This window comes from Coregonus lavaretus (assembly GCF_964263955.1).
Source record: "Coregonus lavaretus genome assembly, chromosome: 4".
Classification (NCBI taxonomy): Eukaryota; Metazoa; Chordata; class Actinopteri; order Salmoniformes; family Salmonidae; genus Coregonus; species Coregonus lavaretus.
The window spans coordinates 76131845-76158666 of record NC_139991.1 but is presented as its reverse complement, the minus strand read 5'-3'; the positions used below and the strand labels follow the sequence as shown (position 1 = coordinate 76158666).

General features: G+C 43.8%; 1 protein-coding gene across 1 annotated transcript in view; it reads right to left on the bottom strand.

Moving 5' to 3' along the window:
- The window catches only part of LOC311128719 (E3 ubiquitin-protein ligase rnf213-alpha-like), a 92149-nt gene extending 65778 nt beyond the window's left edge, over positions 1-26371 (bottom strand). Inside the window, exons 1-10 of the mRNA XM_084160965.1 lie at positions 25868-26371; positions 17396-17940; positions 17091-17240; positions 16572-16735; positions 16414-16435; positions 6326-6462; positions 6018-6188; positions 3937-4112; positions 2025-2272; positions 1576-1868 (exon numbers count right to left, since the gene is read on the bottom strand). Coding sequence (XP_084017091.1) covers positions 1576-1868; positions 2025-2272; positions 3937-4112; positions 6018-6188; positions 6326-6462; positions 16414-16435; positions 16572-16735; positions 17091-17240; positions 17396-17788 — 1754 coding nt within the window. The 5' untranslated portion in view covers positions 17789-17940; positions 25868-26371. The remainder of the gene's footprint in view (positions 1-1575; positions 1869-2024; positions 2273-3936; positions 4113-6017; positions 6189-6325; positions 6463-16413; positions 16436-16571; positions 16736-17090; positions 17241-17395; positions 17941-25867) is intronic.
- Positions 26372-26822: the final 451 nt, after the last annotated feature.

Genomic DNA, 26822 nt, shown 5'->3' with positions numbered 1-26822 from the left:
ATTTTTTACTACAAAACATAGGAACGCACCATTTTCACACATATGTTGATGTTGCGGTGTCGCTGGTGATGATGAATACGAAGTTGAAACATTTGGAAATTTCCTTTAAGATTAGTAATGTGCAGTTTGCAAAGGATTTGTTATTTTTGATATACTATTTTTACTGACTCAAGAGTCATTATTCGTTTTTCCGAGTGACTTGATCATTTTAGTCGTTCGTTTGACCTGCTGGCAGCAATGAATTCAACAGCAGAATTAATACAGGTTTCTCCGGCTCAGTGGCTCCGGAGCGACCAGCAACTGTCCATCATTTGCGCACAGATTAATAGATCATGATGCAAGCAGTATAGAGAAGGAAAATACATGTTTAGAACTGATAAATGATTGCTTGGTGCAAGAATGAATGCAGTTAATTGATTATTGAATGTTATCGATGGACACAGCTTTGTAGAATCAAAACATACACCGCCAGCCTCTGCTCAACACTCGAACGAATCGTTTGGGTGGCTGCTGCAGTTTGCGAACGATATAGCGTATTGGGCAAATCTCCCGTGAGACAGTCATTCAATTGCATCCCGCCAATAGTCCTTCACAATCTAGTCCGGTTGCGGCCGCAACTAGACCTAATTTCAAAGGTATCAATAAATAATCGTATTTGTATCCCTAGAAATCACAAATGTAGGCCTACATTGTCTGAAGCACACCTTTATAAGTTTCAGTACCAGATGACAGCTCCACTAAGTGAACGAGATGGCTTGTAGAATCATGATTCTTTCGAGTTTTTAGTTCATCGTTCGCTGGTAGTGGGTCCTGCGTGCTCTGGGCATTACGGACTCAAATAAACGAAATGAGTCGAAAGATTTGTTCTTTTGACTGAATTAGTCTAAAATATCTGAGTCAGTAAAAAGAGCCGCCGAACTTCGGTAAATTATAAATATAACAGCTAGCTTAGATTTTTAGATGTACCATTGCGTTAGCTTTGTTAAAATAGAGCCCTCTAAAAAACAGTTTTTGCTTTGTCATTATGGGATATTGTGTGTAGATTGATTAGGGGGAAAAAAAACAATTTAACGTAACAAAATGTGGAAAAAGTCAAGGGGTCTGAGTACTTTCCGAATGCACTGTGTGTAGGATATGCTCTGTTGGCTGATTATGCAAATGCCCCTGTAGTTTTAAAACCTCCATTCTACATGCTTTTATTTGGGTTTCTATATAAAGTATAACATTGACATGTTCTTCTTTACTCAGACCCCTTGACTTTTTACACATTTTGTTACGTTAAATTGTTTTTTTTCCCCCTAATCAATGTACACACATTATCCCATAATGACAAAGCAAAAACTGTTTTTTAGAAATGTTTGCAGATGTATAAACCCCCCTCCCCACGAAATATCACATTTACATAAATATTCAGACCCTTTGCTATGACACTCGAAATTGAGCTCAGGTGCATCCTGTTTCCATTGATCATCCTTGAGATGTTTCTACAACTTGATTGGAGTCGTGTTTTTCAATGAATTAATTTTGTGTGAACATTACAGCTGAGAAACTGTAATGTTAAAACAATGTACTCACTTGCAGAGAAGTAAGACGGGCTGTGTAAATTCTGTCCAATAGTGCAGGAACTCGTCTTTGGGCAGGTTGGGTAGGCAGAGAGCAAAGCATAGACCAGCGATTTCTGCTTTCTCTAGTTGGATATCATAATGTTTACACACATACAGCACGATCACAGCAGCCCTCATATGGTCCTGAATAATGGGACTCTTTCCATCTCCCTTCTTCAACAGCTGAGGAACCACACTCTCCAGCATGAACCGTTTCAGCAGCTTTTGAACATTGGAGTAAAACAGAATGTTAGAATACTGTTTCTAAGGCATTTGTAAACCGCAATGTGTTTTTTCCCATCCATTTCATCACGGCAATACAGTACATGTTTTTCTATGAATCATTTGGCATAACATGTGGGCATGCATTATCTGAATGCCATTATGTTAATGTAACTTTTTATTAATTTTTTTACTCACATTTTTCTTTTCTTTTTTTCTCATGTTCTTGTTTGTGCCTTCGTACAATGAGGGATTCCTGTAAATCTGATCAAACTGAATCAGTCGTTTCATGAAACTGTTGAGTTGAATGTCATTCCAGCTGTGAAGGAGTTCAAAAATAGTCTGAAGCATTATCTTCCCTGCGATTTCTCTGCCTTGGATTATTCTTTTGGACACATCCTTGGTTGGTGAGGCACAGATAATGTCATCGTACTGATGCCAGGCCCCTGTGGTGTGGTGGGGTAGGGTAGGGTAGGGTGGGGTGGGGTGGGGTAGGGGTGGACAAGGAAAATGGAAAACATGCCACTTTAGACAACTCATGGTTTATGTGATGTTCTTGGCAAAGCAGGAAAGACAAACATTTTGAAGACAAACAAAATCTAATACTAGGCACTTGATTGAAAACTAATTTCAACTTGGTTTACAACGTAAAAATGTATGCACACATGACTGTAAGTCGCTTTGGATAAAAGCGTCTGCTAAATGGCATATTATATTATATTACAGTCGAGTTTGACCTAAAATAATCGATTTTGATCCAAATTCAGGCTGTTTTGAGAGAATACGCAGTTTTTTTTTTCATTTTCTGTGGCTTCGATTTTTGACCAATGTGATTGTTCGTTTGTGTGTGAGATCATGTTGCCAAAATTTATATGAGTGGCTGCGGTTCCAAATTCTCTGGAAGCTTCTTCCCGATAGTAAAGAATCTGAATCTTCTGCTAATGAGTAGGATTTTCTTCTTTACGCACAATCTCTGCTCTACTTGTTTGGCTGCCCAGAGAACAGGCTACTCTGGCGATTTTCAGTGATGAATGCAGAATGGTGCTTGTTTGATAACGTTAGATCAAAGCTGAATCTACAGTGCATTCGGAAAGTATTCAGACTCCTTGACTTTTTCCACATTTTGTTACGTTACAACCTTATTCTAAAATTGATTACATTGTTTTTATTCCCCTCATCAATCGTCACACAATACCCCATTATGACAAAGCTAAAACAGGTTTTTAGACATTTTTGCAAATGTATTAAAAACAAAAAAACAGAAATACCTTATTTACATAAGTATTCAGACCCTTTGCTATGAGACTCGATAATTGAGCTCAGGTGCATCCTGTTTCTAAAAACCTGTTTTAGCTTTGTCGTTATGGGGTATTGTGTGAAAATTGATGAGATTTTTTATTTTATTTAATCCATTTTAGAGTAAGGCTGTAACGTAACAAATTGTAGAAAAAGTCAAGGGGTCTGAATACTTTCCGAATGCACTGTAGGTCTGCAAGATCATATAATGATAGTTTTCTACAAAACAGAATATAATAGCATGGTAAAGGCTAGCATTACCGTAGGACAAAAAACACCACGTTTCTTGTGAGATTTTAGGATGATTGTGCGAATGGTCGCACTCATGCGGCCAAAGCGTAACGCGCCACTAAAGCTAAATATGTGATTTGATCGAAACAAAACCACAGATAATGCTACAGTTTGCTGTACATAATTCAAACCAACACCATACTTCGGAAACACTGTATATAACTCAAGAAGATCTAAACGAATATTCCCATGAAACTGACGGTTAGCGTGCAGATGGTGCATGGACGTTTTCCACCAGTAAAACTTGAATAATTATTATTCACGATTGACGGCGCGAAATGTGAAGGGAGGGTGACCACAAAAAAATTGTAAAGTAGAGGTAAAAGGAACGCACGAGCAGAACGTGACACATTTTTTGCTCTGGGGAAGAGGCTTCCAGCGGGACAAGGCCGAAACAAATGTATTTGCCATTCTAAAATGGGGATGAGCATCACCCAAAAGCTGTTACATCATGTGTTCAATTAAAGTCTGCCATTGCAATTGAAAACAGTTGTAGAAATTCTCAAAAAAAAAAAACTCTTACCTTCCTCATTGGACTTTACAGAAAGACATCTCCTTCGGGTGGGGTGTGTTGAATCTATGTACTCATACTTGTACTTTGCCTTTTTGGAACTGTAGACGAGATACTGGTATGGTATGGACACAGATTTGTCAGTGACCAGGATTCCTTCGACTAAGAATCCATGCTCTCCCAGATCCCTGCCGAGACAGTAAGTAAACGTGTAAAAACATTTAAACGTATGCGCACATAGTGTATCGTTTTAAACATATTTGATTAACCTGATGTATTTCCGATATGTGCCGCCCTGATTTCCCTGGGAAAGGCAGTCCACAGGTCAGGAGTAGCGACACTGACCGCCCTGTTACCCCAGGATCAATGTAGACCCAAGGCAGCGAGTGTTGGAGAAATATGGGTTCAATAGCTAGGTTTCCATGAATTATTTTTTTGTTGATAATGTGGGAAATTATTCTCTTATATTTTAGATGTGCTGTTAGCTTAATAAGAAAGCATTAATGATTAAACATAATAGGTTTGTACTGTACTGATATAGATTGGTCAACATAACAAGCTGTGATTAATGTGGGGAATTGTTAGGGGGTAGGATGAGATAAGACTTGTGTCTCACATACACACACACTGCCTCTTTGTTAGACCGCTCAAGGACATGTGTACTGCAAAAGTGCTGACTCGAGACAAGTTGTGGAGAAAACAACTGACACCTGGCAACAGTGAAGCGCCAAGGGCCTGGGACCAGCCTGTGCGCCAACGATAGGCTGAGTAAGTCTAAACCACGCTCAGTCTCTACTCTGATAGGCCTGCTTGGAGCAGGAACTATCTCTGTCAGAGTATTTAAAGAAGAACTTATAACAATGGACCAGTTCTCTGTCTGCCCTGTGTGGTTTTTCAGTGGACCCGTATATACGAACATCATATTTACCATTGAAGTGTTTTGCATTAATTAAAATACCAGTCTATTTTAGAAGACGTGTATTGACCTCTTTTTGTTCCAATACCAGATTTGAATTGACGCAACATAACAATATTTAGAAAGTTTGCATAGAAAATAGAATTGCTTCCCACTGGGCAAAAACGGGTTAAATCAACATTGTTTCCATGACATTTCAACTAAAAAAAATCAATGTGATGACATTGAATCAACGTAGAAAACTGACTGGATTTGCAAAAAGTCATCAATGTAAGAGAATTTGATCTATTTCACTGAACTTTGAAGTGTTTCCATGATCCAATTAAGCAAATTGCGCATTAATAAATAGGTGACAGCCTGCATACCCTGCTCACCTCTCTGTTTCATCTCTCAGGTAGCCCGCTAAAGCCAGCATGGCTAGGATGCAACAATTGAATAATATTTGCCATATTCTAACAATTCTCATGTGCCAACTTTTAGCCATGTCTGTGCCTTGGTGAAACTTGCACTCCTGTAGATCTGAAACAATTGGATGGTGAAACTTGCATCCAGACAGTTTCACCAAGCAAGGTAAACAATTCAGGCATTCTTGAAAGCCAGGACAATCATTGTCCTGCAAAGAAACATTTTTATAGTTCAAAAATACAGATTAAAAAAAAAAATTTGATTTTGCAAGCAGTAGGCCTTTATAATTGTGGATTGTTTTATAGTGGATTGTTTTATAGTTACATGATGACATCACGTGCCCCGCGTACCTTCAAAATAATTCGGCAATCAGGCATTTATTTGCAAAACACCATCATCATTTGTCGCTGAAAATAAAGTTCGACAAAAGAAAAACCCACCCGTCGAACAGATCAAATTTGTGTTGATCTTTAGAAGATTTCGCCTACATCTGCCATTTCCCGTTACACGCGTCACATTGCTTGTGGGGAATAAACCTGGGTCAAAGGTTTAAAAAACTTGACTACTGCCTACTTCTATTTCGTTTCTTGCCCCTCAACGTCACATCCTGTCCCAGGATTGGACGGTGGCTTTAAACATAACAAGGGTTATGACGTTAGGATTTGTTACAGCACTCTTTATGTAGAATGACATCACTTATAGGATTACTTTTTAGGTCAAACCACTAAATACTGGTGAACATTCAGTAGAGACACACGTGAAGCAAACCCACTTCGTCACGGATAGCTCAACGGCGTTGGATTCCCAACTCCCCGTTTCCTCGCCTGCCCATACGAAAAGGCGGTCCTCATTCTGGTCAAGATCGAAGTCCTTTGAGATGATTGCGTGGAAATAGATTTTAAGTCTCTCTTTTGCCCACACCTGTGGTTGCCCTGTGGCTGCCCTGAAATTAAAAACAAAACAAGAATAATCAGATGAGTATGGTCTAAAGATATGCAGGATTTGTCCTGGGCGAAGGGGATTTCAATAACCATGAGAACCGAATGACATCTGGTTGGCAGAACGTTTTGGAATAGATACCTTTTTGGAGGTGGACAAGGATACTTTTCATCCGTAGTTCCAGAGGCGTCACTTTTCACCTCTCCTTTCCGATGGACAGACTGCTCGACCTCCATGGCATCCTCCCGTGGGCCAACACTGGAGCGGATGCTGCCTGTCTGTTACACAAGTAATACGAGCACGTGTTAACACTTAACTGCCCGTCAAAGGGAAAACGACCAAATAGATCTCTCGTTGTTAACTTTCATTGGGTCCATTAGTTTCAATTTGCTCAAACAGCAAAATCCTCTTAAAACCTTTATACACATTGTAATTGGCCTAAATGGATGGGGCTACATTGAAACGTGTCTTACAGAGGAAACGTGAAATGCATAAGCATGGTAGCAATTGAAAGGAAACAGTTTGGAGACGATGGGAAAATTATTAGACCAAAGTTGAAGAGGACACGACAACGGTTACCCTGACACAAAGACTGAAACATTACACCGTTGATTTTATGTGCATTTTATATTTACTGTACTTTTCCGGCGCATTTGTTGATTACGACATCTGAAAATACTCCGGACACATTTAGTAACATGATAAGAATATTTCTGGAAAATGTGTGGTAGGTGCAACATTAAGACAAAAAAAAATATTACGAGTGAGAGGTCTAACTGGTGTCTCCAAGTGGCCACACCCCTCTCCAAAGTTTGCACAGTTCCTAAGTCATTTCAATGCACTTATGACTCAAAGAAGAGTCTTCAACTATAAGGTGTTTTTTTCCAGCTCTCCTAGCTGTGCTGTTGAGGAACTAGAGCAAGAACACTGGTAGTTGATTTGTTTGGAACACAACCCTGCATCCCCGCCATCACACAATTACTGTTGTAAACGGCCCATTTTATAAATCACAATCTGGGTAAAGTGGGCATAATTTGAAAGCTTGTTCTGTGGCCAACATGACTAGCTAAGTTATAAAATACGATCTCACAGTGTTCGGCTTTCACAGGGCAATTCAGAGAAACAGATCGTAATTTTGGTGCCGCATAGAAAGGGCTCATGAGTGCATTCAGGTGTGTGTTCCGCAGAGAATTTTCTTCACAATAGACAAACATTGGCTCATTCTGTTCAGAACGACCCAGGGTATAACACCATGTCATCTTGTAACTGTACATCAAACCAAGGGCGAAATTGTGGTGTAGACATTTAAAAAATGCATTTCCTGCAATTCTACACAGTTTGACATGAATTATTATGCCTCTTGAGGTGTATTTTCAGGGGTATATGTTGGGGTATATGGAGGGGTATATGGAGGGGTATAGGGAGGGGTATAGTGAGGGGTATAGGGAGGGGTATAGGGAGGGGTATTTGGAGGGGTATATGGAGGGGTATATGGAGGGGTATATGTAGGGGTATATGGAGGGGAATATGGAGGGGTATAGGGAGGGGTATAGGGTGGGGTATAGGGAGGAGTATATGGAGGGGTATAGGGAGGGGTATATGGAGGGGTATAGGGAGGGGTATATGGAGGGGTATAGGGAGGGGTATATGAGGGGTATAGGGAGGGGTATAGGGTGGAGTATATGGAGGGGTATAGGGGGGGTATATAGGGGGGGTATATGGAGGGGTATAGGGAGGAGTATATGGAGGGGTATAGGGGGGGTATATAGGGAGGGGTATATGGAGGGTTATAGGGAGGGGTATATTGGAGGGGTATATGGAAGGGTATATGGAGGGGTATATGGAGGGGTATATGGAGGGGTATATGGAGGGGTATAGGGAGGGGTATAGGGAGGGGTATATGGAGGGGTATAGGGAGGGGTATATGGAGGGGTATATGGAGGGGTATAGGGAGGGGTATAGGGAGGGGTATAGGGAGGGGTATAGGGAGGGGTATATGGAGGGGTATATGGAGGGGTATATGGAGGAGTATATGGAAGGCTATAGGGAGGGGTATATGGAGGGGTATATGGAGGGGTATAGGGAGGGGTATAGGGAGGGGTATAGGGAGGGGTATAGGGAGGGGTATATGGAGGGGTATATGGAGGGGTATATGGAAGGGTATATGGAGGGGTATAGGGAAGGCTATAGGGAGGGGTATATGGAGGGGTATAGGGAGGGGTATAGGGAGGGGTATAGGGAGGGGTATATGGAGGGGTATATGGAAGGCTATAGGGAGGGGTATAGGGAGGAGTATAGGGAGGGGTATAGGGAGGGGTATAGGGAGGAGTATATGGAGGGGTATAGGGAGGGGTATATGGAGGGGTATATGGAGGGGTATAGGGAGGCGTATATGGAGGGGTATAGGGAGGGGTATATGGAGGGCTATAGGGAGGGGTATATGGAGGGGTATATGGAAGGGTATATGGAGGGGTATATGGAAGGCTATAGGGAGGGGTATATGGAGGGGTATATGGAGGGGTATAGGGTGGGGTATAGGGAGGGGTATATGGAGGGGTATAGGGAGGCGTATATGGAGGGGTATAGGGTGGGGTATAGGGAGGGGTATAGGGAGGGGTATAGGGAGGGGTATATGGAGGGGTATATGGAAGGGTATATGGAGGGGTATATGGAAGGCTATAGGGAGGGGTATAGGGAGGGGTATATGGAGGGGTATAGGGAGGGGTATAGGGAGGGGTATATGGAGGGGTATAGGGAGGGGTATATGGAGGGGTATATGGAGGGGTATATGGAAGGCTATAGGGAGGGGTATATGGAGGGGTATATGGAGGGGTATAGGGAGGGGTATAGGGAGGGGTATATGGAAGGCTATAGGGAGGGGTATATGGAGGGGTATAGGGAGGGGTATAGGGAGGAGTATATGGAGGGGTATAGGGAGGGGTATAGGGAGGGGTATATGGAGGGGTATAGGGAGGGGTATATGGAGGGGTATAGGGAGGGGTATATGGAGGGGTATATGGAGGGGTATATGGAGGGGTATATGGAAGGGTATAGGGAGGAGTATATGGAGGGGTATAGGGAGGAGTATAGGGAGGGGTATATGGAGGGGTATAGGGAGGGGTATATGGAGGGGTATAGGGAGGAGTATATGGAGGGGTATAGGGAGGGGTATATGGAGGGGTATAGGGAGGGGTATATGGAGGGGTATAGGGAGGGGTATAGGGAGGAGTATATGGAGGGGTATAGGGAGGGGTATATGGAGGGGTATATGGAGGGGTATATGGAAGGCTATAGGGAGGGGTATATGGAGGGGTATAGGGAGGGGTATATGGAGGGGTATAGGGAGGAGTATATGGAGGGGTATAGGGAGGGGTATATGGAGGGGTATATGGAAGGGTATATGGAGGGGTATATGGAAGGCTATAGGGAGGGGTATATGGAGGGGTATATGGAGGGGTATAGGGAGGGGTATATGGAGGGGTATAGGGAGGGGTATATGGAGGGGTATATGGAGGGGTATATGGAGGGGTATATGGAAGGCTATAGGGAGGGGTATATGGAGGGGTATAGGGAGGGGTATAGGGAGGGGTATATGGAGGGGTATAGGGAGGGGTATATGGAGGGGTATATGGAAGGCTATAGGGAGGGGTATATGGAGGGGTATAGGGAGGGGTATATGTAGGGGTATAGGGAGGAGTATATGGAGGGGTATAGGGTGGAGTATATGGAGGGGTATATGGAGGGGTATATGGAGGGGTATATGCAGGGGTATAGGGAGGAGTATAGGGAGGGGTATAGGGAGGGGTATAGGGTGGGGTATATGGAGGGGTATATGGAAGGCTATAGGGAGGGGTGTATGGAGGGGTATAGGGAGGGGTATAGGGTGGAGTATATGGAGGGGTATAGGGAGGGGTATAGGGAGGGGTATATGGAGGGGTATAGGGAGGGGTATATGGAGGGCTATAGGGAGGGGTATATGGAGGGGTATAGGGAGGGGTATATGGAGGGGTATAGGGAGGGGTATATGGAGGGGTATAGGGAGGAGTATATGGAGGGGTATAGGGAGGGGTATATGGAGGGGTATAGGGAGGGGTATATGGAGGGGTATAGGGAGGGGTACAGGGAGGGGTACAGGGAGGGGTATATGGAGGGCTATAGGGAGGGGTATATGGAGGGGTATAGGGAGGGGTATATGGAGGGGTATAGGGAGGGGTATATGGAGGGGTATAGGGAGGAGTACAGGGAGGGGTACAGGGAGGGGTATAGGGAGGGGTATATGGAGGGGTATATGGAGGAGTATATGGAGGGGTATATGGAGGGGTATAGGGAGGGGTATATGGAGGGGTATATGGAGGGGTATAGGGAGGAGTATAGGGAGGGGTATAGGGAGGGGTATATGGAGGGGTATAGGGAGGGGTATATGGAGGGGTATATGGAGGGGTATATGGAAGGCTATAGGGAGGGGTATATGGAGGGGTTTAGGGAGGGGTATAGGGAGGAGTATATGGAGGGGTATAGGGAGGAGTATATGGAGGGGTATAGGGAGGAGTATATGGAGGGGTATATGGAGGCGTATAGGGAGGGGTATAGGGTGGAGTATATGGAGGGGTACAGGGAGGGGTATAGGGAGGGGTATATGGAGGGGTATAGGGAGGGGTATATGGGGGGGTATAGGGAGGGGTATAGGGAGGGGTATATGGAGGGGTATATGGAGGGGTATAGGGAGGGGTATATGGAGGGGTATAGGGAGGGGTATATTTGCTGTTTTATAGCTCATCTGATGTTCTGAAAGAGCTGCAAAATCTGGACCCCTACAAATCATCTGGGCTAGACAACCTGGACCCTTTCTTTCTAAATAGCCTTGGTTTCTCAAATGACTGCCTCGCCTGGTTCACCAACTACTTCTCAGATATAGTTCAATGTGTCAAATCGGAGGGCCTGTTGTCTGGACCTATGGCAGTCTCTATGGGGGTGCCACAGGGTTCAATTCTTGGGCTGACTCTTTTCTCCGTGTATATCAATGATGTCGCTCTTGCTGCTGGTGACTCTCAGATCCACCTCTACGCAGACGACACCATTTTGTATACATCTGGCCCTTCATTGGACACTGTGTTAACAAACCTCCAAACGAGCTTCAATGCCATACAACACTCCTTCCGTAGCCTCCAACTGCTCTTAAACACTAGTAAAACTAAATGCATGCTCTTCAATCGAACGCTGCTGGCACCCGCCCACCCGACTAGAATCACTACTCTCGACGGGTCTGACCTAGAGTATGTGGACAACTACAAATACCTAGGTGTCTGGTTAGACTGTAAACTCTCCTTCCAGACTCACATTAAGCATCTCCAATCCAAAGTTAAATCTAGAATCAGCTTCCTATTTCGCAACAAAGCCTCCTTCACTCATGCTGCCAAACATGCCCTCGTAAAACTGACTATCCTACCGATCCTTGACTTCGGCAATGTCATTTACAAAATAGCCTCCAACACTCTACTCAGCAAATTGGATGTAGTCTATCACAGTGCCATCCGTTTTGTCACCAAAGCCCCATATACTACCCACCACTGTGACCTGTACGCTCTTGTTGGCTGGCCCTCACTACATATTCGTCGCCAAACCCACTGGCTCCAGGCCATCTATAAATCACTGCTAGGCAAATCCCCGCCTTAACTTAGCTCATTGGTCACCATAGCAACACCCACCCGTAGTATGCGTTCCAGCAGGTATATCTCACTGGTCATCCCCAAAGCCAACACCTCCTTTGGCCGCCATTCCTTCCAGTTCTCTGCTGCCAATGACTGGAACGAACTGCAAAAATCTCTGAAGCTGGAGACACTTATCTCCCTCACTAACTTTAAGCATCAGTTGTCAAAGCAGCTTACCGATCACTGCACCTGTACACAGCCCATCTGAAATTAGCCCACCCAACTACCTCATCCCCATATTGTTATTTATTTTGCTCATTTGCACCCCAGTATCTCTATTTGCACATCATCTCTTGCACATCTATCATTCCAGTGTTAATACTAATTGTAATTATTTTGCATTATGGCCTATTTATTGCCTTACCTCCATAACTTGCTACATTTGCACACACTGTATATATATTTTCTGTTGTATTTTTGACTTTATGTTTTGTTTTACCCCATATGTAAGTCTGTGTTGTTGTTTTTAATCGCACTGCTTTGCTTTATCTTGGCCAGGTCGCAGTTGTAAATGAGAACTTGTTCTCAACTGGCTTACCTGGTTAAATAAAGGTTAAATAAAATAAAAATAAAATAAATAAATAAAATAATAAATATTCTTCACATTTTGTCATGAGGATTAGAGACAATGTTGCAGTTTTAAATTAACTGTCCACTGAAAATCTCACTTTTAAAAGTTAATATTCTGTTAACTCATACCCAAATAACGTTGATGACTCATCCTATACTATACTCGTATGTGGCCAAATCATAAATTGGAGAAAAAAACATTTAAAAAAAACTTCACATCAAACTTCTGTCTCAAACAGACCAGATCAAACTGTCACATGCTTGGTAAACAACAGGTGCAGACTAACAGTGAAATGCTTACTATTAGATTTTGAATGACCAGTATGCGCCCACACCATTCTGTTGTTGGGGTACGCCAACAGCATTCCAACACAGAAAATCTGCTTTTTAACATACTAAATTACTTTTTTTTTGTAAGGAAAACTATATCACTCATATTGTAATTAATTATAGGTCATATATACAGTACCAGTCAAAAGTTTGGACACACTTACTCATTCAAGGGTTTTTCTGTATTTTTACTATATTCTACATTGTAGAATAATAGTGAAGACATCAAAACTATGAAATAACACATGGAATCATGTAGTCACAAAAAAGTGTTAAACAAATCAAGATATATATTATATTTGAGATTCTTCAAAGTAGCCACCCTTTGCCTTGATGACAGCTTCGCACACTCTTGGCATTCTCTCAACCAGCTTCATGAGGTAGTCACCTGGAATGCATTTCAATTTACAGGTGTGTCTTCTTAAAAGTTAATTTGTGGAATTTCTTTCCTTCTTAATGCGTTTGAGCCAATCAGTTGTGTTGTGACAAGGTAGGGGCAGTATACAGAAGATAGCCCTATTTGGTAAAAGACCAAGTCCATATTATGGCAAGAACAGCTCAAATAAGCAAAGAGAAACGACAGTCCATCATTACTTTAAGACATGAAGGTCAGTCAATACGGAACATTTCAAGAACTTTGAAAGTTTCTTCAAGTGCAGTCGCAAAAACCATCAAGCGCTATGATGAAACTAGCTCATGAGGACCACCACAGGAATGGAAGACCCAGAGTTACCTCTGCAGCAGAGGATAAGTTCATTAGAATTACCAGCCTCAGAAATTGCAGCACAAATAAATGCTTCACAGAGTTCAAGTAACAGACACATCTCAACATCAGCTGTTCAGAGGAGGCTGTGTGAATCAGGCCTTCATGGTCAAATTGCTGCAAAGAAACCACTACTAAAGGACACCAATAATAAGAAGATACTTGCTTGGGCCAAGAAACAATGGACATTCATTCAAGTCGCTCTGGATAAGAGCGTCTGCTAAATGACTGAAATGTAAACACGAGCAATGGACATTAGACTGGTGGAAATGTGTCCTTTGGTCTGGAGTCCAAATTTGCGATTTTTGGTTCCAACCACTGTGTCTTTGTGAGACGCAGAGTAGCTGAACGGATGGTCTCCGCATGTGTGGTTACCACCATGAAGCATGGAGGAGGAGGTGTGATGATGTGGGGGTGCTTTGCTGGTGACACTCTCTATGATTATTTAGAATTCAAGGCACACTTAATCAGCATGTCTACCACAGCATTCTGCAGTGATACGCCATCCAATCTGATTTGCGCTTAGTGGGACTATAATTTGTTTTTCAACAGGACAATGACCCAACATACCTCCAGGCTGTGTAAGGGCTATTTGACCAAGAAGGAGAGTGATGGAGTGCAGCATCAGATGACCTGGCCACAACCCAATTGAGATGGTTTGGGATGAGTTGGACAGCAGAGTGAAGGAAAAGCAGCCAACAAGTGCTCCGCACATGTGGGAACTCCTTCAAGACTGTTGGAAAAGCATTCCAGGTGAAGCTGGTTGAGAGAATGCCAAGAGTGTGCAAAGCTGTCATCAAGGCAAAGGGTGGCTACTTTGAATAATCTAAAATATTACATCTATTTTGATTTGTTTAACACTTTTTTGGTTACTACATGATTCCATATGTGTTATTTCATAGGTTTGATGTCTTCACTATTATTCTACAATGTAGAAAATAGTCAAAATACAGAAAAACCCTTGAATGAGTAGGTGTGTCCAAACTTTTGACTGGTACTGTATATTTCATAAAAAATCTGGGAACACTGGACAGTTACTTTAAAGGTCAACTTTGGGCAAAAATGCTAAAATAATGGCTTTAAACTCTAAACTCTATAATGGATCAATGCACCATCATACCAGGTCATTTAAAGCTTAAAAACAAAAACAAATGGATGAAATTAGATATTTGGCTACTGAAGTGCAATTTCAATTTCTTATGGATCTCTACAGCTTCCGTCCAAAAACAAATCCTGTGAAATGACGTCAACACATACTGGAGGAGTTGCTGGCTAGCTACAAGTGGCTAGCTTATGCTGCGTTCAAAACAACTGTGAACTCAGAACTGGGAAATCTCCAACTTCCGATTTCAGTGCGTTCAAGACAAATGGGAACTCCGGGCCTCTTTCATCCAACTTGGAATTCCAAGTCGGGAACGCGGGCCTCTTTCTAGTGCTCCGACTTTCCGATCGGAAGATCACTGACGTTGTGATTTGACCAAATTTTTGCACCATTAGTTAACGAACTAGCTACGTCTGGAGGAGTTACTGGCTAGCTACAAGTGGCTAGCTTAGCTAACGAACTAGCTACGTCTGGAGGAGTTACTAGCTAGCTACAAGTGGCTAGCTTAGCTAACGAACTAGCTACGTCTGGAGGAGTTACTGGCTAGCTACAAGTGGCTAGCTTAGCTAACGAACTAGCTACGTCTGGAGGAATTACTGACTAGCTACAAGTGGCTAGCTTAGCTAACGAACTAGCTACGACGGTCGCGGCACGCATGACCAGAATGACACGTCGATGAACCACCAAAAGCACACCCCATTTCTGGTTGAAAGTTGAGATAGACGAGGAGTTGGACCATTTTACGTGCCCGAAGTCGACCGTTAAAGCTAATTTCCTGCGATTTTACACTTTGCCATTGCTTATGTGGTGTTCATATGCTATCTGGGGGGCCCCAACCCAACCGACCTGTTCTGAATATTGGGTGGGACATGTCCCCCCATCCCCTGTGGCAATTTCGCCTATGCATCAAACATAGTGATCATAAACGTTGACACTGTATATGACATGAGTTTTATGATATGGAAATGCGAAGAGCACATTTGGGACTGTATTTGGCTTGCTTGTATGACATCAAAGTGGTATTTAATATAATCCTCAACGTCTCATCTTTCAAAATACATAGAATCCTCTTAATTTACACCATTTCCCTCACTCGGACAACAAAACATTTGCAAAAGTTGCCTAATTACCGGGAGGGATGGGGGGCGTGCGGTGCTCAAGTTCAGAACGACTGCGCAGAGCCAGAGCTCGGACGTCATTTACAGCAGGCTACTGTACAGCCACTCATAACTACATATTAGGACACCGAGGTCCAAACCTCGTATTTGTTTCTAATTTGAAAAAACTATATTATAATAAGAAAATTAATATTGCACACAATAAAGAACATCAATTATCAATTACTAGTTACTGCGGATCCAATTTAGGCACTTATCAGTGCCCAAATCTGCCATTTTACATTTTAGTCATTTAGCAGACGCTCTTATCCAGAGCGACTTACAGTTAGTGAGTGCATACATTTTTCATACTGGCCCCCCGTGGGAATCGAACCCACAACCCTGGCGTTGCAAACGCCATGCTCTACCAACTGCCGGCCATTCCCTCCCCTACCCTGGACGACGCTGGGCCAATTGTGCACCGCCCCATGGGTCTCCCGGTCGCGGCCGGCTACGACAGAGCCTGGATTCCAACCAGGATCTCTAATGGCACAGCTAGCACTGCGATGCAGTGCCTTAGACCACTGCGCCACTCGGGAGACTTTCAGCCCGCATACAGGTACCAGTATTAAGGGTAAAAAATCAAGTAGCTACCATACCTCTGATCCAACTATGGCTGTCCTGAAATTGGAACAAAGAAAACAAATCAGATGAATATTGTCTTAAGATGAAGTGAGCAGGAATTGTCTTGGTTAAGGTCATTTAAAATAAGTATGAGTGTTGAGTGTCTTCTGACTAGCAGAACGTTTTTGGATACCTTTTTGGCAGTGGTCCATCCAAGGTTTCAGAGGCATCATTTGTGTTGTCCCTCTTAAAATCTGGACTAGTTGGTGAAAAGGAGGAATCTCCTTTCCCATGGGCAGACTGCTCAACCTCCATGGGCTCCACCTGTTGGTCAACACTGGCACCTACGCTCTCTGTCTGTTCAGTAAAGTAAAACATGTAATAAAAAAATGTAATACTTAACTGCCCCTCAAAATGAAACCAAATGGCCAAATAGATCCCTCAATACTTATGACAAATTGTATTGGGTCCATTAGTTTAAATGATCAAACAGGAAAATCCTCTTTTAAAAATCAAGTAGCTACCATACCTCCGATCCAACTGTGGCTGTCCTGAAATTGGAACAAAGAAAACAAATCAGATGAATATTGGCTTAAGATGAAGCGAGCAGGAATTGTCTTGGTTAAGGTCATTTAAAATAAGTATGAGTGTTGAGTGTCTTCTGACTAGCAGAAGGTTTTGGATACCTTTTTGGCGGTGGTCCAGCCGAGGTTTCAGAGGCATCATTTGTGTTGTCCTTTGGTTCCATCTTTAAATCTGGACTAGATGGTGAAAAGGAGGAATCTCCTTTCCCATCGGCAGACTGCTCAACCTCCATGGGCTCCACTTCCGGTGGGTCAACACTGGAACCTATGCTCTCTGTCTGTTCAGTGAAGTAAATAAAACATTTTAACACTCAAATACCTCAACAAGAAACCAAAATGGACACATAGATGGCCATTACTATAACTGAAAATTACATATTATTTTTACTTGATCAAACAACAAAATCCTCTTAAAATCAAACAGATACGATACCTTCTGAGAACCAAAAATCATATCCTTAACAGCAGCAGTAGTTTTCGCAGAGTCCTGGCCTTTTAGGTCAGCTTCCACTTTCAGTTTGAGTTGCCTATTCTGGTTCACAATCTGGTCCAAGGTTGCCATATCTTTCTTGCTTTTAGTTTTTTTGGCATCGGCCTTTTGACCAGCGGCCTTTGTTCCTTCCTCTGAAACGGACTGATGAGAGGAGCTGGAGGACTTGTCCCCTAAGTCTGTTATAATGGCAGTAGTGTCATTTAAAGCTGACTTGAATGTCTGTTTTGTAGGTGATTGAAGAACATTACTATGCCCAGTGTCACCTTGCTCCACTGTCAACTGTGTCTCTGCCATGGCCTCTGGCAAGGTTTGTGGACTCACGTTGTCAGACATGTTTAAAGATGGTCTGACTGTACAGGCTAATGCATCAGTTAATCAAGCAGGGTAGACCCACGTTGAAGTGGCTGAGCGGTTTCATCCTGTTTCCGAGGGTTCATCAGAATAAAGATGCAGGTTTCTTCTTTTGGTCCTCTTGTTCTTTTCATCTGATGGAAAATAAAGAGTAAACGTAAAGTTATGAATATAACTACTGTTCACTGAAGGAAGGGAAATAGGTACAACACACTCACTATGGGGGAGTCGCACCCTCGCTAGTCGTCTGAAGAACCTTTCAATCACGCCTGACAAGGCCAATGAGACTGCGCCTCAAAGACGATAAAATCAAGGGGTGCAGCCTCATTCCCTCATGGACACTCCTCTCTCCACCATACTGAACACTACTGAACCAAATCTCGTTTTTTTTCTCTTTCTTTTTTTCTCCCCAATTGGTAGTTAAAGTCTTGTCCCATTGCTGCAACTCCTGTACGGACTCGGGAGAGGCGAAGGTGAGAGCCATGCATCCCCCGAAACACGACCCTGCCAAGCACTGCTTCTTGACACACTGCTCGCTTAACTCTGAAGCCAGCCGCACCAACGTGTCGGAGGAAACACAGTACAGCTGGCGACCGAAGTCATCTTGCAGGCTCCCAGCCCGCCACAAGGAGTCGCTAGAGCGCGATGGGACAAGGAATTCCCGGCAGGCCAAACCCTCCCCTAACTCCGGACGACGCTGGGCCAATTGTGCGCCGCCTCATTGGGTCTCCCGGTCACGGCCGGCTGTGACACAGCCTGGGATCGAACCCGGGTCTGTAGTGACGCCTCAAACACTGCGATGCAGTGCCTTAGACCGCTGCACCACTCGGGAGGCCCATCCAAACCGGGTTTTAATACACAAATTCTACTCTTTTACTTTCCTCTATTACTTAAACCCTTTTAACTTCCGATCATTCTTACCTCACACAAATTCCCCGCCAACTTCACTCCTACCCCAAAACGGCGACCAATCCAAGCAAGAGGAAATGGATATAACAGGGAAGATGCTGTGAGCTATCCTACCAAGTTCTTCTCCTTTGTTTTACCGCGTTCCCTTCCTTCAGGGAACAGTAGTTACATTCATAACTTTACGTCCCCCCTTTCGGTCAGTTCACTTGGTACAACACAGCTATGGGGACATACAATCACTCCCCACGGCTGACCCCAGCGAATAGCAATTGAGAACGGCCCACAGCAGACCACCCATCACTCTAACCCGCATAAAATGCGGTGGCCTGGATATTGCACACAACGGCACGCTGCCTAGCAACGCTCTACTGTCCCTGAAGTAAGCACACTGCAAGGCACGGAGAGAACAGTGACATCCAAGCGATAAAACCTCACAAAAGTGTGGGCCGATGCCCGACTGGCCGCCACACAGCCATCACTAACAGTCAATCCCGTAAAAGACACCCACGACGCCATGTACCACTAGGTAACCCCTGCCCCCTACTGTTAAATACCAAGAAGATAGCCTCCATAATCCTGTGGAAGAGAGGTTGCTTATAAAGCCCTCTACCGCAGGCTGGACTAGCAAAAAAACAGACAAAAAGCTGGTCACGCTAGCGCCTCTGACGCAACGGAGGGGCCAAACAGGAAATAGCTGGAAGGCTAAAAGACCTGTAGGACTTGTGACTTCAGCACATTGGCTGCATTAGGACGCAACGTCACCTAGACTCACCAGGGGGCAAACTGAGTACAGAAGAGTGCACGGCTCTTGCATGGGGAAACCCAACGTGCTTAGCCTGAAGCTAAAACCAGGGGCAGTGAAGCATAAAAACTTTCAAAGTGGAGAATGAACGACCCTGCCCTAACAGTTCACTGTAGAACATTAAAACGTCCACAATAGAACCCAACTCCACCCGTGCGCTCGAGACAATATGTCAGTGGGGGTAGCCACGGATCTTCGCACAACAGGCGAATGATATCCGCAAGCCATTGTTCCCTGGGCTATCGGGGGAGACACAAGAACCAGAGACAGAGTCCCTCCTTGTCGCTTTGAACACCATCAGGTATTATATTTGGAGTCTCCACATCCCCCGTATCGATCTACTACGCCCCTCACTGGATGGGTGCATATCACGTTATCGAATGTCTCGGGATAAAGTCCTGTTCCCGAAGCAGAGGGTCTCACCACAGAGACAGGGCCCGTAGGCAAGAAGGGGAAACCTGAAGCACTCAGTTTAGGTGGTTAGATGCGATGTGTCCAGGTGACTGGCTAGCACCCAGCGCTGGAGTGCACGCATTTGATAAAGAATCAGGGGGGGGGGGGGGGGACGTTACCATGGGGATTATCATACCCAACAGACCTAGGTACTTGCGAAAACGCTGTAACCTGGCTGGAAACAGGACAGATGGCTTTTAAATACGGACACCCTCTGTAGAAACGGATAGGCGCAATTTCTAATTGTATCTAATTCCCAACCCAGGAATGCAATGCGTTGAGACGGAGACAAACAGCTCATCTAAGGGTTCATTGAGAACCTCAGAGACTGTGTGTGAGATAACAGTTGTATTCAACACTAATTGTTTCCTGCCACTATGACCAATCAATCGCCTACGGAGACCATAACCCACCGCACTAGACACCTCATTAGGGACTGGTGTGCCTGCACGTCACAGCCAGAATCGGCGATGACCACCCAGCAAAGAGCCATTTATGGGGGAGGGGTGGCCCCTTATGGACAGAGAGCCGAGTTGCCCTTTTCAAAATGTTTATTTACCTCCACCACTCTTAACACAACGTGTCTGAATATGGAGGGGAACTAATTGTATTACAAGCATATAAAAATTAATTTTAAAAAGAACATTTGAACCCCGTGAACACTTTAGACCTAGGGGTAAAAGAAAGGGCATTATTGCCGTGGATATGCTTCCAACATACATTGTGGTTTCGTGAGACTGCATATATGGAGCCCTTGGGTACAGGGGTTCTAGTCAATGGGGCTCACAGTAAACTTTTGTGGATGGAGACAACAGGCATCTCAAACCCGTGTCAACACCCCCCGCTCAGGGAGGTTACCCGAGCTAGTTGCCAGGGGGCTGTGTCCACACCCCCCGCGGGGCCCAAAGTGATGCTTGTTCCAAGTAGACTGGCGCTGCACATGTGGTGTAGGTCGGGCAGGTACAGATCTGTGTGCCTCTTAGTCTCCGGTGCTCCACAAGCTGATCTGCAGGCGGACTTCCATTGGCTGCGGCGCAATCCACTGAATCCGCTGGAATAAGCCATTCACCTATACGGTAGACAGGCACTGATGTTTGTCAGACATGAGGACGCCAAAAAGTAACTTTTCACTAAATAGTCTGTAAACTCTGAACAGTTTGCACTAGAAACTATTTGGACCCCACTATCGAAAGCTGAGACGAACGTGTTCTCCGTTTTGCTTTAAAATGCCCAAGCTTCACGAGACTCGTCTGAAGGTAACCCTGTACTGTGAGAAAAAAATGCATGAATATGAATAGGATTATTTGGGACCAAGTTTACACTTATACCTTATTTACATAAGTATTCAGAGCCTTTGCTATGAGACTCGAAATTGAGCTCAGGTGCATCCTGTTTCCATTGATCATCCTTGAGAGCGTCTGCTAAGTGGTCCTCTGTAGCTCAGCTGGTAGAGCACGGCGCTTGTAACGCCAAGGTAGTGGGTTCGATCCCCGGGACCACCCATACACAAAAAAAATGTATGCACGCATGACTGTAAGTCGCTTTGGATAAAAGCGTCTGCTAAATGGCATATTATTTATTTATTATTATATGTTTCTACAACTTGATTGGAGTCCACCTGTGGTAAATTCAATTGATTGGACATCATTTGGAAAGGTACACACCTATCTATATAAGGTCCCACAGTTGACAGTGCATGTCAGAGCAAAAACCAAGCCATGAGGTCGAAGGAATTGTCCGTAGAGCTCTGAGACAGGATTGTGTAGAGGCACAGATCTGGGGAAGGGTAACAAAAAATGTCTGCAGCATTGAAGGTCCCCAAGAGCACAGTGGCCTCCATTATTCTTAAATGGAAGATGTTTGGAACCACCAAACCTCTTCCTAGAGCTGGCTGCCCGGCCAAACTGAGCAATCGGGGGAGAAGGGCTTTGATCAGGGAGGTGACTCCGATGGTCACTCTGACAGAGCTCCAAAGTTCCTCTGTGGAGATGGGAGAACCTTGCAGAAGGACAAGTATCTCTGCAGCACTCCACCAATCAGGTCTTTATGGTAGAGTGGCCAGATGGAAGCCACTCCTCAGTAAAAGTGGAAGCCACTCCTCAGTAAAAGTCACATGACAGCCCTCTTGGAGTTTGCCAAAAGGTACCTAAAGACTCTCAGACCATGAGAAACAACATTATCTGGTCTGACGAAACCAAGATTGAACTCTTTGGCCTGAATGCCAAGCATCACGTCTGGAGGAAACCTGGCACCATCCCTACATTTCTGAAAACCTGCTTTTGCTTGTGGGGATCTAGATGTGAAAACTGTTCGCTGCTCTGGCACCCCAATGGTGGAACAAGCTCCCTCACGACGCCAGGACAGCGGAGTCACTCACCACCTTCCGGAGACATTTGAAACCCCCCCCCCCCCCCCCCAAAAAAAAAAAACTTTGTAAAGTGGTTATCCCACTGGCTATAAGGATTTTGTAAGTTGCTCTGGATAAGAGCGTCTGCTAAATGACGTAAATGTAAAATGTAAATGATGAGATAAGACTTGTATTTCTCACAGACACGAACACTGCCTCTTTGTGATCTGTGAACCGTCCTTGGACGTAGGTACAAGGAGTACAGGGGAACAGTGTCTAAAAGTGCTGACTCTACAGGTTGTGATGATAACAAACTTATGCCTGGCAACAGTGTGCAACAGTGGAGCGCCAAGGGGCTGGGACCAGCCTGTGCGCCAACGATTGGCTGAGTAAGTCTAAACCACGCTCAGTCTCTACTCTGATTGGCCAGCAGGGAGCGGGAACTATCTCTGTCAGAGTATTTGAAGAAGAACTTAGAACAATGGATCAGTTCTCTGAGTGCCCTGTGCGGTATTTCAGTGGACCCGTATATACGAACATCATATTTACCATTGAAGTGGTTTGCATTAATTAAAATACTAGTATATCTTAGAAGTCGTGTTGACCTCTTTTGTTCCCAATATCAGATTTGAATTGACGCAATTTAACATGCTTTGTCATTATGGGGTATTGTGTGTAGATTGATGAGAGGGGAAAAAATGAATTTAATCAATTTTAGAATAAGGCTGTAACGTAACAAAATGTGAAAAAGTCAAGGGGTCTGAATACTTTCAGGCAGGGACGGCCTGTTCAATAGGGCGATATGGGCGACGCACTGCCAAACGGGAAAAGGAAGGGATTTTTTTTCTAATCAATTATATCACGGCAACAGTAGTTATCAGTGTTGTAATCTATACGTCTGATCTGCCACAGTGCCACACTGCCACTAAATGTCGAATCAGGCTAAAGTCGTGCTTCAAATGGCTCCACCCCCTTTTGGGGCGATTTCAGTCAGATTGAAAATCGCCCAGAACTTCTGTCATAGACTCCCATGTAAAATCTATTTTTTTCAAATTTCAGAGCCTTCAATACAATCTCAATGGGTGTCTGTGGGCTTGCACTTACGCGCTTTCGTCATACGTTACGTAACCATGAACGTAACTGAGAAAAGAGTGGATTGTTTGAAAGAAATTCCTTTTTGTCGGCGAACAAATGAAGATAAATTGGCAACGAAACAATTAGGACCTCCCAGACCAAATTTAATAATTCAACAGGTTTCTACTAAAGGCGGAAAGTCCTACACCCGAGGATTTTCCAAAAATTGGTACGAACGAAAAAAGACATTGCCACTCACTCAACTGGATGACGAGGGATACAGGCTAGCTGTCCGCCGCCACAACGATGAGGTTAGTGTTGATAATCACAAGTTTACTGGATGTGGATATGGTGTAATAAAGGCAGTTTATTCAGAGGTAAATATATCTGGAATCGCGTTCACGGACCCGTTCGTCAAACTCTTAGGGAGCTATAAATTAAGCCCCATTACTTACCATATCAGATAAGAGAAATTGCTGCAGCTACATATATTTTACATCCTGGCCCTACATAGTTCACTATTTGCATCACTTACCAAAATATTACATGTGGTCATATATGCTTGGAAAGTGGAGATGCCATAGAACGTCAAAAAAGTAAACATTGCTGGAGACACATTGCCGTTTTGGAGAAGACATCGCGTTTGCTAGCGAAGAGATTTGTTGTGGCAAATGAACTTGGGCTGGGAATTGCCAGGAACCTCACGATAAGATATATGCATCAGCATTGTGAGTCTCATGATTCTATACGTATTGCGATTCGATACTGTGATTTTATTGCGCACCATATGTCTGTTGCAGAGGGATCAGAAAGCCATGAGAACGAGTTTTGATCAGTCATGGAAATAAAAGTGCTGAAAACAAATTGGCTCCCAATGTGAAAAGATTGAGAACAAGCTATGAAGGAACAATAATGGTGTTTTGGTGCAGGTACAGCCAACTAGCGCTAAAATATTGCGATATTGTCAATACAGTATATCGTAAAGTATCACTATGTAACTCGATTTCTTTCACCCCAATCCCTCAAATTAACGGTAAATAACTGAATTGTTTGCCCCACATTTAGCTAAGATGATTAGCTAGCCAGCTAAAATGTTTTAGTTAGTTAGCAGTCGCATCTACAATAGTTTACTGTCAATAACATGTCTCCAAAAATGACGTGGTGTCTCCAATTGTGTTGACATTTTACAATTGCAATGCGCATCCATGAGTATCCACTTTCTGTAGCTCAGCTGGTAGAGCATGGTGCTTGTAACGCCAAGGTAGTGGGTTCGATCCCCGGGACCACCCATACACAAAAATGTATGCACGCATGACTGTAAGTCGCTTTGGATAAAAGCGTCTGCTAAATGGCATATTATTATTATTATTATTATTATTATCTGAAGAGAGCCCCGAAACATTGTGTGCAGACATTTTATGCAATAAATGAAGTAGGTTCAATCTAGTAGTTCTGATCTTCTGATTGGTCCTGATGAGTTGGGCGAGGTCCCCTGCAGGCTACTGTCACTGTTGCATTGGCTCTGAGTCGGGTTCTCTGTCTTCAAATGTTCAGCCTAAGAGAGGGGATTTTTGTGTGTGTGTGTGTGTGTGTGTGTTTAACAGTGATGATGTGTGTGTGTGTGTGTTTAACAGTGATGATGTGTGTGTGTGTGTGTGTGTTTGTGTGTGTGTGTGTCCTCAGAGCAAGAACTCGTGAGTTGGAAGAACTGAGAGGCCTATGGCGTGGGTGTTGTCCTTGGCCACCTGCTGACAAGGCTGACAAGATAGGACCCTTTTGTCCATTGTTATTGGATAGGAACAGAACTTATAACCAGCTCCTGACCTAAATAGATCTTAGCACAACATTTTACTCAACATATCATATTCCATATTCACTATAACAAATATATTTACTACGACATTAGCAAGAACCGCCACATCCTCAGCCGGCTAATCCAGTGTGTGAAGTTTTGCGGAGTGTTTGAGTTAGCTTTGCGAGGCAAAGATGAAACTGAGGGCTCCACCAACCCTGGTAAGCCAACACTTTTGAGATCAGTCAATAAATGCTTCTGGTATTGACTTATATGCTGCCCCTGTCTTCATGTTGTTGCTGGACATATCTTTTTTTAAATGTGTGTAGGTCACCTAAATCATAAGAAAAATTGCCCCTCCTGAGAATTTTTTCAGGAGCCGCCACTGCTTTCAGGATGAACTATCATAACCCATGAATTAAAGCAATTTTAGTATTTTCAAAAGTCTAGCAACCTCGTCAGCACTAAGATAGTCAAGACAAGTTACTCTCTTGATTGATAGCCTAAAAAGGCTTGGTAGCTAGTTGGGAGATTTGGAAACTATCTAGCTGGCTAGCTAAAGCCAACATCATAAAATTGCTAGGTGGCTAGTATTACAGAGAAACAAAACATTTTCGTTGTATTTCTTCATCCAGGAAAAATAAATAGGCTACATAGCTTGATCAAATTAATTTACAAACGTACCTCCTGCGAGTCCTGTCCATTACCGGCAGCTACAATCAAATCAAATCAAACGGTGTGTGTGTGTCACTCGACACTCTCCTCCACTGACTGGGGAATATGGTGGGTGCGTACTCTTTGCCTAGTCCATTCGGTGTGCCCTTCGCCTCCTACAGGCACTGTTGGAATTCCCCGGGGGTTGCCAATAAAATCCTTTAACTTTCGAAATGAGACGAAGTGACTCAGGGCTTTATTGTCCTGTGTTGGGAAAATTGTTTCACTTTCGAAATGAGATAAAAGTAGAAGTAGACTATTGGCTGTGAATGATCTGCTGTGCTGCAGAATCTGTGTTTTTGCCAAGGCTCCATGGAAATGTGCAGCGATGTGGCCATTTGATTTAATGCAGATTTCCTTCGTTAAAAGTTTGTAAATACAAACGGTGGCATACATATAACCTATAAATAAAAGGAAAGTGAAAACTGAAATGGCATTGGTTTCTGTCTCAATCGCATTGTTAGCTTCTTCTTCAGTGGGGTTTATCGGCGGTTGGCATCCAACGTTATGGTGCAATACCGCCACCTACCGTACTGGAGTGTGGGCCAGAGACAGGGAGAAACTAAATCCTACCTGCCAACCCCGTTTCTCTCAAAAAAGTTAACAAAATATTTGAGACTATATCTAATGACGCTCTACTCAATATACTCTTTAAACTAATTTCCTGTATCGCCTTCTCCCTCATACTAAGTCTCATCCTCTCTCTTTCCCTCTGATACTGCCCACACTGTAGCAATACATGCTCCACAGTCTCTGTTTCCTGACAATAATCACACTTTCCTGATGGATGCTTTCCTATCACATTTAATGTCTTATTCAACTGGCTGTGTCCCACCCTTAATCTTGTAAAAATAGCCTCCTCTCTTCCGTCCCTTCCTGCCGTCCTCCCCTCCCCGACTTTCCTCTGTACTTGAAATAAATGCCT